Source organism: Nicrophorus vespilloides, unplaced genomic scaffold, assembly GCF_001412225.1.
Source record: "Nicrophorus vespilloides isolate i.1.1-1 unplaced genomic scaffold, Nicve_v1.0, whole genome shotgun sequence".
NCBI lineage: Eukaryota > Metazoa > Arthropoda > Insecta > Coleoptera > Silphidae > Nicrophorus > Nicrophorus vespilloides.
Window position 1 is genome coordinate 113,362 of NW_017100027.1, and position 15,334 is coordinate 128,695.

Sequence of the window (15,334 nt, forward strand, 5' to 3'; positions counted from 1 at the left end):
ATAACCAACTCATCCCCCTTACACCCACCTCTAATCCAATGCATATTGAAATCATGCTTTTTCCCCAGATACATACAAAAAAAAACACACCCCCAACAATAACAGGATTTAGAATTAGCCGGAATTCACTTAAAAAAAGAGTATTCATTCAACATGTTTCTATTTCTGTTTTCTCCCTAAAATAATCCCGAACACACAGTTATTTCCCTTAGAAAACAAAAAATATGATTATTTATAATAAATTTCGATAACGAAATGATTTTTAATAATATTTAATATTCAAATATTTAATATTGAACACTCAATAAATCCGTAGAAGATTGCAGTTCGAAATTAACGATCAATTATTCTCAGATTATATTTGTACATTACGATTAAATCCGGTCGTAAATACAGCTTCACACAGGAAAGAGCAACATCTCGCACTTATGGTTACGAACATAACAGAAGGAAACGCCGCATTAACAAGATTTTTTTTTTGTGCATCTTAATTTACTGTTTATTTATAAGATCACCTCCTTATGAGACGCTGTGAAACGTCTCTTTGTGAAGTGTTTATACTTCGTAGGATAAAAATATGTGAATTCGTGCGGGATTCAATCATCGTCAGCTATTAATTATTGAAGGTCTTTACGATAAGACTACTTAGCTGATTCATAAGCATGTCGTTAGACTCGCTTCAGCGGTTTTAGTATATAAAATCATTATAGGGGTGGTATAAAACTAATAATTATTTTTTTCATGTAAATATATCTCTCAGTTAATGACTATGTTTGTCGCCTTAATATTTACATCACATATAGAAAAAAAATAATATATGTTTAGGTATCATACGAGATGATTTAAAAAAAATACTCTTAAGGAAAATAGTGTAAACAATATTGTTGATTTTGTTAATTATATTTCTTAATTTTTTGTTAGAAATATATTCATTTTGTATTATTTATCAATAAAAAAATACATTAATTAAAAATAATAAACTGATTTGTAATATTTTTAATAATTAAATTTAAAACACATTTTTGTACGAAGAAGACTAATTATAAGTGTATTCTTGTTTTGTAATTGTAATGATAAGGAGGCGGAACGAATGTGAAAACTAAAAGTTAAGAAGTAATGACTTAATAGTGGAAGCCGCCAATCCCACTACGCCTTAGCTAATTTCCAGTATAAATGGGAAAATGTGAAAGTTTTCAATGGGTGAATCAGTTTTTAATGTGGACGCCATGGCTGCAGTATTCGAGTAGTGCCCATCGGAGGTTTAATTGATTGACGCCCACGCACGTGGATGCAACAGAGCACAGACAGCCTCATTGCGCTATCCGTGGCGGCGCGTTGCATTACTGTGCTTATCAAACAGTTTGATAAGGATATTACACATAATATACAAGAGGAGAGTGGCGTAGGAGACGAAGTGACAACCTATGGATTCGTAATATCTCGGTAACAAACGAAGCATAACCAAACGAAACCAGGTAAGGCAGGTGACGTCACTTGCGCGCACACACAGGTAGAGGAAAATATGGCGCTAGGACCACAACAAGTGCACCTCCCAGTGTTTATGACCTGTGTATGGCATTGTTTTGTGTTGATTACCGGCCAAACTTATCCAGACCATTACCAGCAATACAACCAGTATCCCCAGGATAACGGGTATTGGCCAAACGCGGACAGGGATCACAGGACATACATTTACCATGGTAGAAGGTATGGTCAATACCAGCCCAACGGATACAACGGCCAAGAACGCCCAGGAGATCCGAACAGGATCGGAGAAGATGAGCGATTCTCCTACGACCAGGTAAAATGAAAATAAAATACGTGCGTGATTTCAAAATAAAAAGAGGGTGTATGCGTATCCCTCGCATGACTCATACGAGTCAACGAAACTAATCATGATAATTGTTGTTGTTGTACGCTCTCACTCTTTAAAGTTTATCGACCCGAAACCCTCGCAAATGCACCCCTCCAAAACTACCAACTCGCGTAGAATATACACTTTAAATGTATTTCATGCGAACATCATTAAAATAGATATTTTTTTTCGTACGGGGGCGTTTTCTTTTTATTGTTGTTAATATTCAGAATGGCGCAGCAAACTCAAATAAAGCGTATTCCTCAGGTGCGCTGCTGGTTTTATAGCATCACGTACCTTCGTTATTTATTTTTTTATTTATGATCATGCGGATTTTCAGGAGGGCAACAGCAGGCCTATTTTGCCAGGAATTCTGGCAGATTGGCGTGAAGACTTGCAAGGGACGAGGAGGGAAGGAAGTAATCATAATAATCAATTCGTTCATGTGAAAACTAAATACGGAAACGTGCAAGGATTCAAAGTGTATTTATATGATAATCCAGATCCGGACTCCTATTATCGTCCTGTATCAGAACATATACACCAAGTGACTGGAACAACTACAGTTTTCCTTGGTATTCCATACGCTTTACCTCCGACGGGCGAGGGTAGATTCAAGGTATTATTATTATTTCAAGTAAATAATTGTATCTTTAGACTAATTGAAATAACTTTACTCATTTAGCCACCGAGAAGACACAAGGGTTGGCAAATATTAGAGGCAGTTGATTTTGGGCCGGCTTGTCCCCAGCCATCTATTTACACTGGAGCTACCAAGGGAATAAGGGATGTGAACGAGGACTGTTTATACTTGAATATTTATACCCCGTCGACGGAGGACGTCGGAAAGAAGTACCCCGTTATGTTTTATATACATGGGGGAGACTTTGCGCACGGCGCGTCCAACCATTTCCCAGGCCACATAATGGCCACTTTCTACAAAGTAGTTATAGTTACCATTAATTATCGACTAGGCGCTTTAGGTACGGACAATGCAATAATCACCCTTTAAGTAAATTATTAATGCTACTTGAATTTTTAGGATTTTTAAGTACAGCTGATATAAATTCACCAGGAAATTACGGCATTTTAGATCAGGCTATGGCTTTGAAATGGGTTTACGAAAATATTGAGTTTTTCAATGGAGACAGCAGTAGTATCACGTTGTTCGGTCCTGGTGCTGGAGCTGCTTCCGCAGGACTCCTCATGGTAGCTCCAGAAACAAAGCATATGGTCAGCAAAGTTATTGGACAGGTAACTACTTAAATATAATATAAATAGATGATTAAATTGTTTTTTTTTTAAAGAGTGGTTCTGCTGTGGCTGACTGGGCTATGATTATGGATCAATACAGAGCTCAGAACACTAGCCGCGTGTTTGGTCAGCTTGTTGGATGCAGCATAGATTCCTCTTGGAAACTGGTGAACTGCTTGAAGAGTCGTAGTGCGAACGAATTGGGTAATGCAGAATTCCCACCACATATAGGTTTATTCCCATGGGCGCCTGTGATCGACTTTAATTTGACGATGCCTTTCTACGAGGGATGGAATGAGAGGGATTGGCATTTTATGGATAGTAACCCGGAGAACCTGATCCGACAAGGCCATTTCAACCGTGGCCTGAAGTATATGGCATCGGTGACAATGCAGGAGGCGGCTGATTTTATTTGTAGGTGGAAATTGAGTTACCTTAGTGACCTTAAGTATGCAATGGCTTTGTTTTCGCAGATAAGAACGATAGTTTGTCACCGTATTATGTTGTGGATGAAGTTTTCTTCGAGCAAAAAGTGAAGGAACTCGTTTTGCGATATAATTACACGTTGAACCCGAACGGAACGTACGAGGCTATCAAATACATGTACACTTATTGGCCCGACCCACACAATGTTACACACATCAGGGAAAAGTACATAGAGCTGCTCTCGGATTTTCTGTACGTCTCGCCCAACGATAAAATGATAAAACTGCTATTAGAAAAGGATGTCAAAGTCTATATGTACGTATTGAATACGACCGTGGAGTCGTTCAAGAATGATTTCTGGAGGAAGACTCCGCACAACATCGAGCACTACCTCCTGACCGGGGCACCGTTTATGGACGTGGAATTCTTTCCTAAGAAGGAAAGATTTCATAGATTGCAGTGGACCAACAACGATCGGAATATGAGTCACTTCTTCATGAAAGCCTACACAGATTTTGCCAGACATGGGTAATTCAACGAATCCACAAATTACTTCAATAAATAATCAATTGATGTTTCAGAACTCCTTCTTTCACTCAGATCTTTGGATTGCATTTCGAGCAGGCGAGGAATGGCCAGCTGACTTATCTAAACTTGAATACTACGTATAATTCTTCGATAATGTGGAATTACAGACAAACGGAGTCGGCATTCTGGACGCAATATCTACCTATGGTTGTTGGTAATTTGGTGGTTACACTAAGGCCCACTACAGAAGTAAGTAAGATCATAACTGTATCTGATTGGGTGGTAATATCATTAATTTCTAGTTTTGGTATGAGCCGAGTACACCTCTGCAGATCGCCTTTTGGAGCATGTCAACGGCGTGTCTGTTCCTTGTCGTGCTGCTTGTTGTGTGCTGCATGCTGTGGAGAAACGCTAAGAGGTAAGCAAGGTAATGCCCTAAACTGACAATATATGCATGGGCAGGGTGCTAAACTTAACGCAATTGGGTAATAGTGAGCTTCATTAACTTTGCATTGCAACAGACAATCTAGGATCAGAAAGGAATTCCTCACGTAAGACAAAACTGTAGTTTGTAAAACCTATGGAAAATACTCTTGTTTAAATGCCAGTGCAATGGGTTGCAGGAAATCGGACCGCTATTACAATGGGGACTTCATAGTTACCGACAACGATACGGATTTAGGGATAGAAAACACCCGCAGCCCGGAAATCTACGAATACACGGACAAGCCAAGATCAAACTTCGGCGGCACCAGCAGTGCCGCCTCCTTCCGCACAAGCAGCGGATCATTGAAGGAGATGCAAGAATTTACCACGAGCAGCCCTAACGGCGAGGTCCACCGCAAGGGCACACCGGTTCTTGGCTCCAGGAGGAACACCCGAACAAAGGTCGTCCAGGGAATTCCCCAAACAGACGTTTAATGCTGCCATAATGTGTTTCATTGAAATTGTGAAATGTGTTCAAATTATACCGTGTCCGTCCTTATTTGTACATTACTTGTTATAACTTTAATCGTTTTAGTTTATTATCGATATTATATTAATGTGCTTCTGTATAGTATATGAAAAATGATTTTCTTTTTTTTAAGAATCTGACACTCGTGTACCTTATTCAGTGGTGATACTAGGCATAAAGGCATTTTGTTTCACCGCCCACCCGCATCAAGAAATTCATGACCAAAGTTCGAGAACAATCTGCCATACTCTATTTTACCAATAGCATTCCAAACAACATTGTATTTTTAAACTACTAACATATTACGTTTACAGATCTCACAGAGAAGACGACATCGAAACAATAATTACCTAGATTTTGTAACAACAGGGGTAAATCATTTACTAATTTTAATTAAAATATTTTAGTCTTTATGTAAGTTTTATACACTATGAATAAATAAAATATGTGTTTTATAATCAAATTTATGAATATTCTTTCTATCCTCAAATTAATTGCTTATGAAACTGTAAATAATAATTTGAAAATATTTAAATCGTTCGAAAAATAAGACTTTTTATGATATCTTGAGCGAAAAGAAAGGTTGAGTAATTGCATAATTTGCATATGGATGTATATTTACTACCTGTTACTTTTAGGAATACACACTGTTGATCAATTCGAATCGGTTCAAAGCTTAAGTGTGTGACTCCTAATTACGATCCGAACGAGTGGGTTCGAAATGAATGCGAACATATTTCGGATGCAAGTGGTAATTGGAATGCGAAATGGTGGCCAAGACGAAAGTAGCCGGAGTTCCGAAAATCGAAAGTGAAAGAGAATCGTCTGCGATTTGCTAATAAAGAAACCGCATCGAAAAAAATAAATAAATAAATAAATAAAATTGTACGGATTGGGATAAAGATCGGATCGGAAAAATTCCGCGATCGTTGCCCAACGGCGGACGCAAAAGGGAAAACAGGCTGTATATTTATATGTATATACATCACATACATACAGTTTTTAGGTGCGCGCCTAGAAATTGAATGCTTACGGAATTCGACATCGATGGAGGTAGGAATGCGTTAGAAATTGGCGGATTGCTAAATAGACGATTGCGCACCGAAAAAGCCTTTTCTGCTTCTGTTGTTTCCATCGGAATATATTAACAATAATAATTAAAAATTAGAGAGTTCGTGTAATGATAATCATGAAACTGCCGGAGCGAAGACTCTCTTCTTCTCTCTCTATCTTTCTCTATCCTCTTAACAAACTTAAGGTATAAACCGGATAGTTAGGTGATTCATTTCTTCTGGAGGGATGAATCAATGCGTTAAGCAATACATCTATTTCCCAACTACTTGAAATGAATCAGAGTTGCGAAAATGTGATGCAGTAGCAAGGTCTGTGTGTTAAGGTCGCTTTAGGAATATTTCATAAGGGCTGATTCAGATCACAATTTCCTTTCGTATTTCTATGTTTTCTTTAACATTTATTTATTTATTTTTTTTTGTTATCTTTTTTTTGTTGCACCCTTTTGATACGCGATGGAAATTACTGCGACGTTTTGACAGTAATGCGCGAATATATGAGGGTGTCTTTGGGGACGGCGGCTTTCAAACAATTATTCCCGCAACGCCGATCGCGCATCGTAAACCATTCGCGTACCTAAGATCCCCTTGTCATGCACATAATAAAAGACCGCAAGATATATTATTAGAATATGTATACGTAGAACGTACACACTCGCACATACACGTACACACCTAAACCGCGTATTCTCCCTTTTATAATAATTGACCGAAAACGAAAACGACGAAGATATGATAATGGAAATTTCCAGTAGGGAAACGCGTCGAGAAATGTCCACATTATATTTTATTTTATTTTTTGTCCACGTTATTTATTATCCAATAAAGATCATCTTTATTTATTTTGATGATATATCCTCGCACCGTAAAAATAAAACACCAAAAGAATTTTAATAACGTAGCAAATTCAAATTAAATTTCTTTACATTTATTAAACTTATAAAATAAATCATGTTTTTCATAAATTAGTTTATTGGTACAATGATTTTGTGTTTAATATTTCAAAATAAACTAGTTTCAATTAAATTTTAAATTGTAAATACACAAAAGAAAGCTCATAGTAATTACTAAACCCGAAATAAACAAGTATTTATATATAGGTCAATTAGTCTATTATTATTTCAATTATATTATATATATTTTTTTTAATAATATTTAGAAAATGTTCTTTGTTTGTTAAAAATCCAGTTTAAATTTCTACATTTCATGAAATATCAATCTATTATATTGTATTTCCCGATAAAATGACTGAAATGTAAAAACACGAGCGTTAATTTTTTATTTTGTCAACTTTTAATGGATGAAACACAGCAATTTCTGAAATATTCTGCAAAAATTATTAATAGACGTTTTTTTTAATGAGTGTTTATTTTGTAGAAAACCCATACATTCACCAAAATTTAATTAATCATAGAAAGTCCTTGACGTTTCGACATAGTCACTATCAGAGTTTTAAAGTTTCTTAGAAACAGTAGTAGTTTACAAACAGTGGAAACCTCGCTTAACGAGTTTAATCTGTTCCAAAATTTCCGGATTTTTACTCGTATAGTGAAACATATTCAAAAATACACATATATCCGGAACTTCTCTTCTAATTGAAACGTCGCTCGTTAAGCGAGTAATTTTTCTCGTTAAGTGAAATGCTTGTTATGCAAGATGTTTGTTAAGCGAGGTTCATACAATATTGTTTTTTCTTAATTTGCAAGGCAGATTCTGATAACTTTTATGTTAGTTACATAAAATTATATTTTACACAATAAATCGATTGTTTTCTTTCCAACAATTGTTTTTTATAACTAATTTTTTATTATTTCTATAATCATGATTAACTTTAATATTAGTTGTGTGAAAAGTCTGCTTTTTAATAGTTATTTTTTTAATTTATTAATTTTCGACAAAGTTTAATTATATTGCAAAATTGTATTCTTATATTTGCGTAAGTTGTGTACTAGTTATAAGGATTTTCTTAAGTAGATAAATTGAAATATTTGTAGAAATATGTAGGAAATTAGGATGATCTGAGTTTTTGGGGATGTTCGATTGTCCATGCCATTTCAATTACGACGAAAAGTGAAATATTTTACACAATAAATCTTACCAACAATTGTTTTTTTTCTTAATTAAACTTTTACAATTTTTTGTTATTTCTTTAATCATGATTAACTTTAATATTAGTTGTGTGAAAAGTTCTCTTTTTAATAGTTATTTTTTTAATTAATTAATTTTCGACAAAGTTTGATTATATTGTAAAATTTTATACTTATATTTGTGCCTAAGTTTTGTACTAGTTATAAGGGTTTTCTTAAGTAGATAAATTGAAATATTTGTAGGAATATGTAATAAGTCAGGATGATCTGAGTTTTTGGGGATGTTCGATTGTCCATGCGATTTCAATTACGAACAAAAGTGAAATATTTTACACAATAAATCGTTTGTTTTCTTACCAACAATTGATTTTTTTTTTAAATTATTTTTTTGTTATTTCTATAATCATGATTAACTTTAATATTAGTTGTGTGAAAAATCTACTTTTTAATTGTTATTTTTTAATTAATTAATTTTCGACAAAGTTTGATTATATTGTAAAATTTTATTCTTATATTTGTGCCTAAGTTGTGTACTGGTTGTAGAAAAAAATGGAATATGTAGAAAGTCAGGATGATCTGAGTTTTTGGGGATGTTCGATTATCCGTGCGTTTTCAATTACGACGAAAAGTGAAATCCGTTTTTGGGCGACGCGCACCATTAAATCGCGGGATGACCAGCGGCTATCCACTGCAATCCAGAGCCCCGAGTTCCATTGCGGTTGCCCCTTTCATGTATAATATTATGAAACCCATCTATACATTCTTATTAGAATTGTTCAGTGTGCGACTCCGCGCGCGACCATACACACAGACACAGACAGCAACAGACACCCATTGCCATAGCCCACCACTCGCGCTCCCAGACCGCCAATATTCAAAACAAAAGCCGCCGCATTCTCTCTCGCCTCTCGTTTCACCTGATACCATTTGTGATAAAGTGCTCTTAAGAAAATTCAAAATTTTTATCATTAATTATTATTATTTTTTTTTCTTAATTTTATAAATCCTGTGAAATTGTTGTGTGTGCCGTAAGGACTTTGTCAACATGATTTCCCTGTACAGGACTATTAAAGGAACCACCAAACACAAAAGGACTATACGGGAAAAGGAGTAAGTACACGAATATAATCACAACTAATTAACGAACTCATTGTTCGAAGTTGCAGTTAATATACCTTATGGATGCAATTTCTTTAAACAAAAGCAAAACAAATTACAACATCGCATTCTAGTCTATTTCGTTTAATTATTTTTCAATACTTTTCGCTTACATTTGTTTATTATTATTTACAATTTAAATAGTAAAACAAAAGTTTAGATAAAAGCACTAACTTTTCCTATTATTTGATCTTATATTATTTAAATTCACAAAGTAAGTTTAGTTAATTAATTAACGAAAATTAAATATAGATATTTGAAGAAAATTTTCCATTCTTTATTCAATAAAACTAGTAAATGAAAAAATATAAACAGAATCTAAATAAATCAATTAAAATATTGATATTAACGAAAATTCAATAAATATTTTTTTTTCTATTTAATATTTTTTTATTAAATGAAAATTTCAATTCCTTATTTATTAATTTGTAATTTCTACTAAAACAAATGCACTTGGAGCAGATTTCGGGTATAATGGAATGCATTTTGAAAATATCACGTATTTAAAGAAGACCTTGTGCTTTATAGCCGCAGGGAAAAAAAAGTATAAAATGTGTATTTTGAAAATTTAAAAAAACTGTCTTGAATTTATTAGAATAAATTTTTGTTATTCAATTAATTTGAGGGACACTGCGATAAAAGTGTTAATCTTAATAAACAAGATATACAAAAAAAACATATGAACTGTTTTATATATTTTAAGTTATTATGTTTTAATAAATTTATAATTATATAAAATAAAATGAAGTAAGTTTCAATTAACGAATGAAATTGTTCATTAACTTATTATGTCCTAATAAGTTTATAATTAAGTATAAAATGGATCAATGGTAATGGGCAACGGTGATGGTAATGGTTACAGCTTCGAATCTTTGAATACGCTAATGAACAGCATGCGTGCATGTTTCAAAGCGCAACAATGCAGTTAGTTATTCAATATTACGGTTTTTTCGCCGTTAACAATTAATTATTGAAATAAATCGTTCTCGCAAAATAATGATAATGCGCATAATGTTTATGTTCGCTGCACCTCCTAGACTTTAATACTTCAAGGTGTAATCGACTGAAATCGAATGCGGTTTTATGACTTGGTGTTGGCTTTCGCCTGCGAGGGTGGTGTCCGATGTCCGATTCATTGTTGCTAATCGATGGGACAAGAAAGCATTAGCGAATATGAGGCAAAGAACCCGCAACCTTCCAGGCTGCATAATTACAACTGAAGCTGTTGATTTTGCGCCCAGAAATACCGGACAGAATTCAACAATAAGGAAAAAAAAATCAAAAAAAAATAGAACAGGGATGGAAATTCAGGTATTTCAGGATCTCATTTGCATTTGAATGCGGCGAGGGGGAGTGCAAATGGGAAAGAATGCGAAAGTAATGAAGAAAAAAATAAATAATGTTTTTGCTGTTACTGTTATGCGAGTGCCCTTGGACGGATACTGCTCCCGTTACCGGAGAAATAGTTAATCCTTGCAATTCTAATTGGATTGAAAAGTAAATTGAATCAATTACGGCGAGAGGCGAGAGAGAGAGAGAGAGAAAAAAAATTGTATGTATAAGTGCGCTGATCTGCAATCAATTTCTAGAATTGCCTGGACAATGGTAAACATATCGTCGAGATGAAGCGGAGGACGAGAATGGAAAATAAGAAGAAGAAGATGAGAAAACGTGAAGAGGTGTGAATCGAGGAGAATTGCCTCGCCGATTGGAAAATGAAGACGTCGCTCGGTGAGGATATCGAATGGATTCAGCGCGGTTCTCCCGATCTGAAAATAGTTTTAAGATCTTCTGGAACTGGATTTGGGTCAAGTGCGTTGAAGGATCCGCGTCTTGACATTTTCTGCGCGGATTTTTCGCCCGTCCGTTGCGAAACCCATCAGATTAGTCACATAAAAAGCGCGCAGCGTCTACCTTCACATTTAAATGTCGCGGCGCAAGAATCCGATGATCATAGGAGAGGCGCACAAAGAGATGCGAACATCATCAACTCAACATCTTTGTTAGACGGAGAGAAGAGAGATCGTATTGGATCCGGATCGAATTATTGGTAATATCGAAACGGATTACCCAAATAATGGAATAATAATTCGATGAAGAAACTGCTGGAGGAATTCCAGTAGCTTTTTTTCGAAAGTCGCGGGCATTTTTCGAGTCCGGTCCGTGGGTCGGTCGCAGAACGCGCGACGGTAGTTGGCCTTCATCCTCGGTATTTTTTGGTTTTCGTTAATGGCGAGTTTATAAATAATTCGGTGTGTAATAATAAAACGGGAGGCAGCGACGAAATGCATACACGCTCTTGACCTTGAGGATGAAAAGCCCGTAATTAAAAGCTAATTGCATTCCTCGAGCAAGGCTTTTCCCAATTTCGTCTAACCCTGTCGCTCACTCTATTCGAAATAAGAATTGAAGAAGCCCAGATGGATGCAAAACAATGGAAGAAGGACTAGTGCCATCTCCTCGTTCGATTATATTTTTTTTTGTATTGTTTTCGTTCTCCTGCGGCCATCCTCAACTCGGGATTTCCAAGTACCAGTCGCCTTCTGCTAACTTCGTTTCTTTTTATTTTATTTTTTTTTTACTCTTTTCCTCCGGTTCCCCAAGTCTGGGAAGGTCCTTAAACTGAAGTCCACTTAGGCGTCTCCACCCAGTTTCGCCAAATCAAATAACCCCTAATTGCGGTTTCCACTGCTTCGATGACTGTGCGTCCGTCCTTGGCAATACTTCTACCAAAGCGGATTCGATTCGGAAACAATGAACCATGGATCGGCATCACAGATCCACGGCAATTAGCGGGAGTCGTACAATTGGACCGAGACACCGGATCGAATGCCTTTAAGGATCCGTAACAGAAATAATCAATTCGATGCTCAAAATTCGGGGAGGTCAATGGACCACAGGCAGCAGCGATCTCTTAGTATCTCGCTACGTGTGTGTATATGAATGTATGTATGTACACAGGATCAATTTATTCCCGAACAATGAAACGTGAAAAATTAAACGGGTTCTCGGAGTAAAAAGAAAGAGTTTCTTCCATCTCGCGGATGCGGACCGAAGGAAAAACATTCATTAACCAAATGTCAATAATATACCGTGCGAGCAGAGGGACGGCAGCAAAGAAACAAACAAACAAACAAAAAAAGGAACACGTGGAATGCGTACACGTACATGAATGGAAAACGAAAGTAAGAGGTTTGTGTTGGTGCTGCTACCAAAATACGAAACCGACCAGACGTAAATAAATCTTTCGACGAGAAGAATGGTCTCTAATTATCAGCTGCCCAAGCTGATGATAACAAAAGGCCGATCGTGATATTATGGAGAAAGGATAGCGAACTACTTTCGTACAATAACATTTGATATTTCTCTAAACAAAGCCTTTTCTTTATTCATCGAATAATACACAATACCTTAGCATTAATCAAGAAAATTCTTTAAATAACTAAAATAATATAATAACATTTATTACAATACCAAATAATATAATTATTAAAGATTAACAGATACGATTATTACGTAATTTGTTTAGTATTAAACTAATGATTAGGCAGAAATTATTATATAATTTCGAAATATGATATTATTCGTGTGTGGCAAACAATTTGATGTGACCACCCATAAAGGAAATATTTCATGTGACTCTTTCTAAATAGTCACGTATAAGATTGTACGTTTCTTTATTTCTCAGCTTTGCAAACTACCCAAATATTGAATGTAAAGAAATTTATTTAAAAAAAAAATGTTGAAAATAAAATTTGATCTAAGATTAAAGTATGACTATATAAATTGTAATTTAATTGTCTATCAATTTGTTAATGAAGAATATAATAGTATAGAGATTAGAATGGTCAATTATAAACTTCTCGAAGAATAACAAAGAAATTCTGGAGATGAACTGTCGCCGTGATTCAAGGAAATAACAGGAATAACCGCGTAGCAAAGCATTTTGGTCCGAGGCGGAATTCCTCTCCGGTGATGATTCTTTACGAGACGCGCGCGGTTTTAGCTATTTCGTAATGCCGTAGATGATGACGAATAGCTCGGACGACCTTCTGAGGTTGATGACAACCAAATACAAACAAAACATTCACCATCTCAAGAACTGAAATAAAATTGAATCATTTAAAATTAATGTATTTTCGGTGTGGTATTAAAGAAATAAATGATAAACTTTGATTTATTTACGAATATAAAATGTTATTAATACGGTTGATATTTCTCTTAATCTGTTTATGGTTGTTGTTGTTGTTTTATTATTTTGGAGAGAAGCAGGTTATAGGTATCTGGATGTTAGGTAGCTGATTTGGTTGGAATATAAAAAAGGGTATGATAAATGTGTGCAGGGAAATTTTGAAGGAGACAAATTCGCGGATTGAGAAATGAGCTGGTAACAATTCGGTTGTTATGCAAATGCGAAGGTTGAGTAAGTGGACAAATTGAGGATGCTAAAGGAATCGAGGAGTGAGTTATGACCGGGCGGAACGTGGAGTATATATTTCGGTGGTTGTTGGTTTTGCTGAGGATCAACGGACGGATGATATCATCAGTTTCTTGGAGGTGCATATGCTTCGCAAACACTCGCGGATGCGTGAATGCAAATTCGGATTTCTGTTTATCCTGGCAGGACAAGACGCGAATACCAAACTGTAGTTTTTAGGTGCAGACACGATCGGATGTATTACATTTTTTTTAAAAATTTATTTACAAATGCACTCTTTTTGGAATGAAGCAATAATCCATAATGGCTTCATACTTGAATTATCGTCGCTACGTCCTGAACGTGAGAAAACCATGCACGATCCCCTCGGAAATGCTATTTCATAAAAGGTTAGCGGTATAATTACCCGGAGAAATATCGACTTTAAAATGTGTATTAAAATCGGAATGGCAATGGAACGGTCGTTCCTTCTCCATGGTACGGAACGGAACGGAACGAAACGGTATCAAAACGACCAACACCTACTCGCCTTGAAATAGCTAATCGCAATTAACATATAACGCAAGAACTTTTACCACTGTGTTGGCACGCAGCAAAGGCTCGCTTATGCTCTGCTCCAGACATTGTTGTTTCCTAATGAATTTATCAAACGCAATAAATTGGAGCACTCGAAATGCCCGCAACTGTTGTATGCGTGACACGTTGAAGGCGTGTAGGCGGATTTCGAAAGATTTATCTTCGGCTCAACGCCAATCGAATTATCCTTGCGTAAGGCTTCCTGCCCGATTTCCGCGTCTGGCCCCAATCTCCGAAAGATACAAACGTCGCCGATCAATCTTCCGTTACGCAACCAAGACCTTCCATCATCAAACCTCGAGGGTGGTCATAGTGTATCCACGAGGATGTATATACTCATCAAACGGCGTGGGTGGTCGTAACTCTAATATCTTCATTCTTTACTCAACTCCACTAATAATATTTTAAGTACTCAATTCAAGCAATAATAATCCTTTAATTAATATAAGAATTCAATGTTAATCAATTGAAGGTAAATAGTTTCTCAATTAATTTTTATTGTATTTTTATAAATTTCAAATTCTTCAGCGAAAATTATAATGAAATGAAGATGTCATGGTGATTGCAAGTATCTTGCTACTAATACCCTGAGAGTATTTCGCGGTGAAATGAAGCGCGCGTTAACACTTAATTAGGTTTCACTTATACGGCGCTTAATATTTCAGGCTAATTAAGATGAATGCGCCGCAGCCTGGGTGCGCTCTTGAAATGCGCAATAATTACAAAAGGACGAAGATGATGACGGCGGCGATGATGATGATGATGATGACTCGCCTCGCATGTAACACCTAATGAATATATCGGGTATTGTTACGGGTGAAGAATGCAATGCGGGCGAATCAAATGATCCGCTTTCTGAATACGGCCAGGTTAAAGAGGACGCGTACTGGAACTAATTCAGAGATTACCGTACCATTAGAATCTACCACCCGTCCGTTTTCGCGCAAATAAGGACGACGAACGTGCATACATAAATATATATATATA

At 35.9% G+C, this 15,334-nt stretch overlaps 2 protein-coding genes across 9 annotated transcripts in view; both read left to right on the forward strand.

Moving 5' to 3' along the window:
- The first annotated feature begins 1,171 nt into the window (after window positions 1–1,171).
- Window positions 1,172–5,410, forward strand: LOC108566685 (neuroligin-4, Y-linked). Of its 7 annotated transcripts, none has more exons than XM_017926683.1 (10): window positions 1,172–1,801; window positions 2,196–2,474; window positions 2,541–2,838; window positions 2,898–3,109; window positions 3,163–3,523; window positions 3,583–4,063; window positions 4,117–4,312; window positions 4,366–4,481; window positions 4,585–4,614; window positions 4,672–5,410. In XM_017926683.1, the coding sequence occupies exons 1-10, from the start codon at window positions 1,523–1,525 to the stop codon at window positions 4,982–4,984; spliced, it is 2,565 nt and encodes an 854-aa protein (XP_017782172.1). In that variant the 5' UTR covers window positions 1,172–1,522; the 3' UTR covers window positions 4,985–5,410. The 7 variants fall into 7 exon arrangements, with proteins under 7 accessions (XP_017782172.1, XP_017782173.1, XP_017782176.1 ...); XM_017926684.1 differs by having other exon boundaries at window positions 4,687–5,410; XM_017926687.1 differs by having other exon boundaries at window positions 1,173–1,801; window positions 4,556–4,614; window positions 4,672–4,729.
- Window positions 5,411–9,047: 3,637 nt separating this feature from the next.
- Window positions 9,048–15,334, forward strand: part of LOC108566679 — a 30,673-nt gene continuing 24,386 nt past the window's right edge. For both annotated transcript variants that reach the window (XM_017926668.1, XM_017926669.1), the window contains exon 1: window positions 9,048–9,285. In XM_017926668.1, coding sequence (XP_017782157.1) covers window positions 9,221–9,285 — 65 coding nt within the window. In that variant the 5' untranslated portion in view covers window positions 9,048–9,220. The remainder of the gene's footprint in view (window positions 9,286–15,334) is intronic.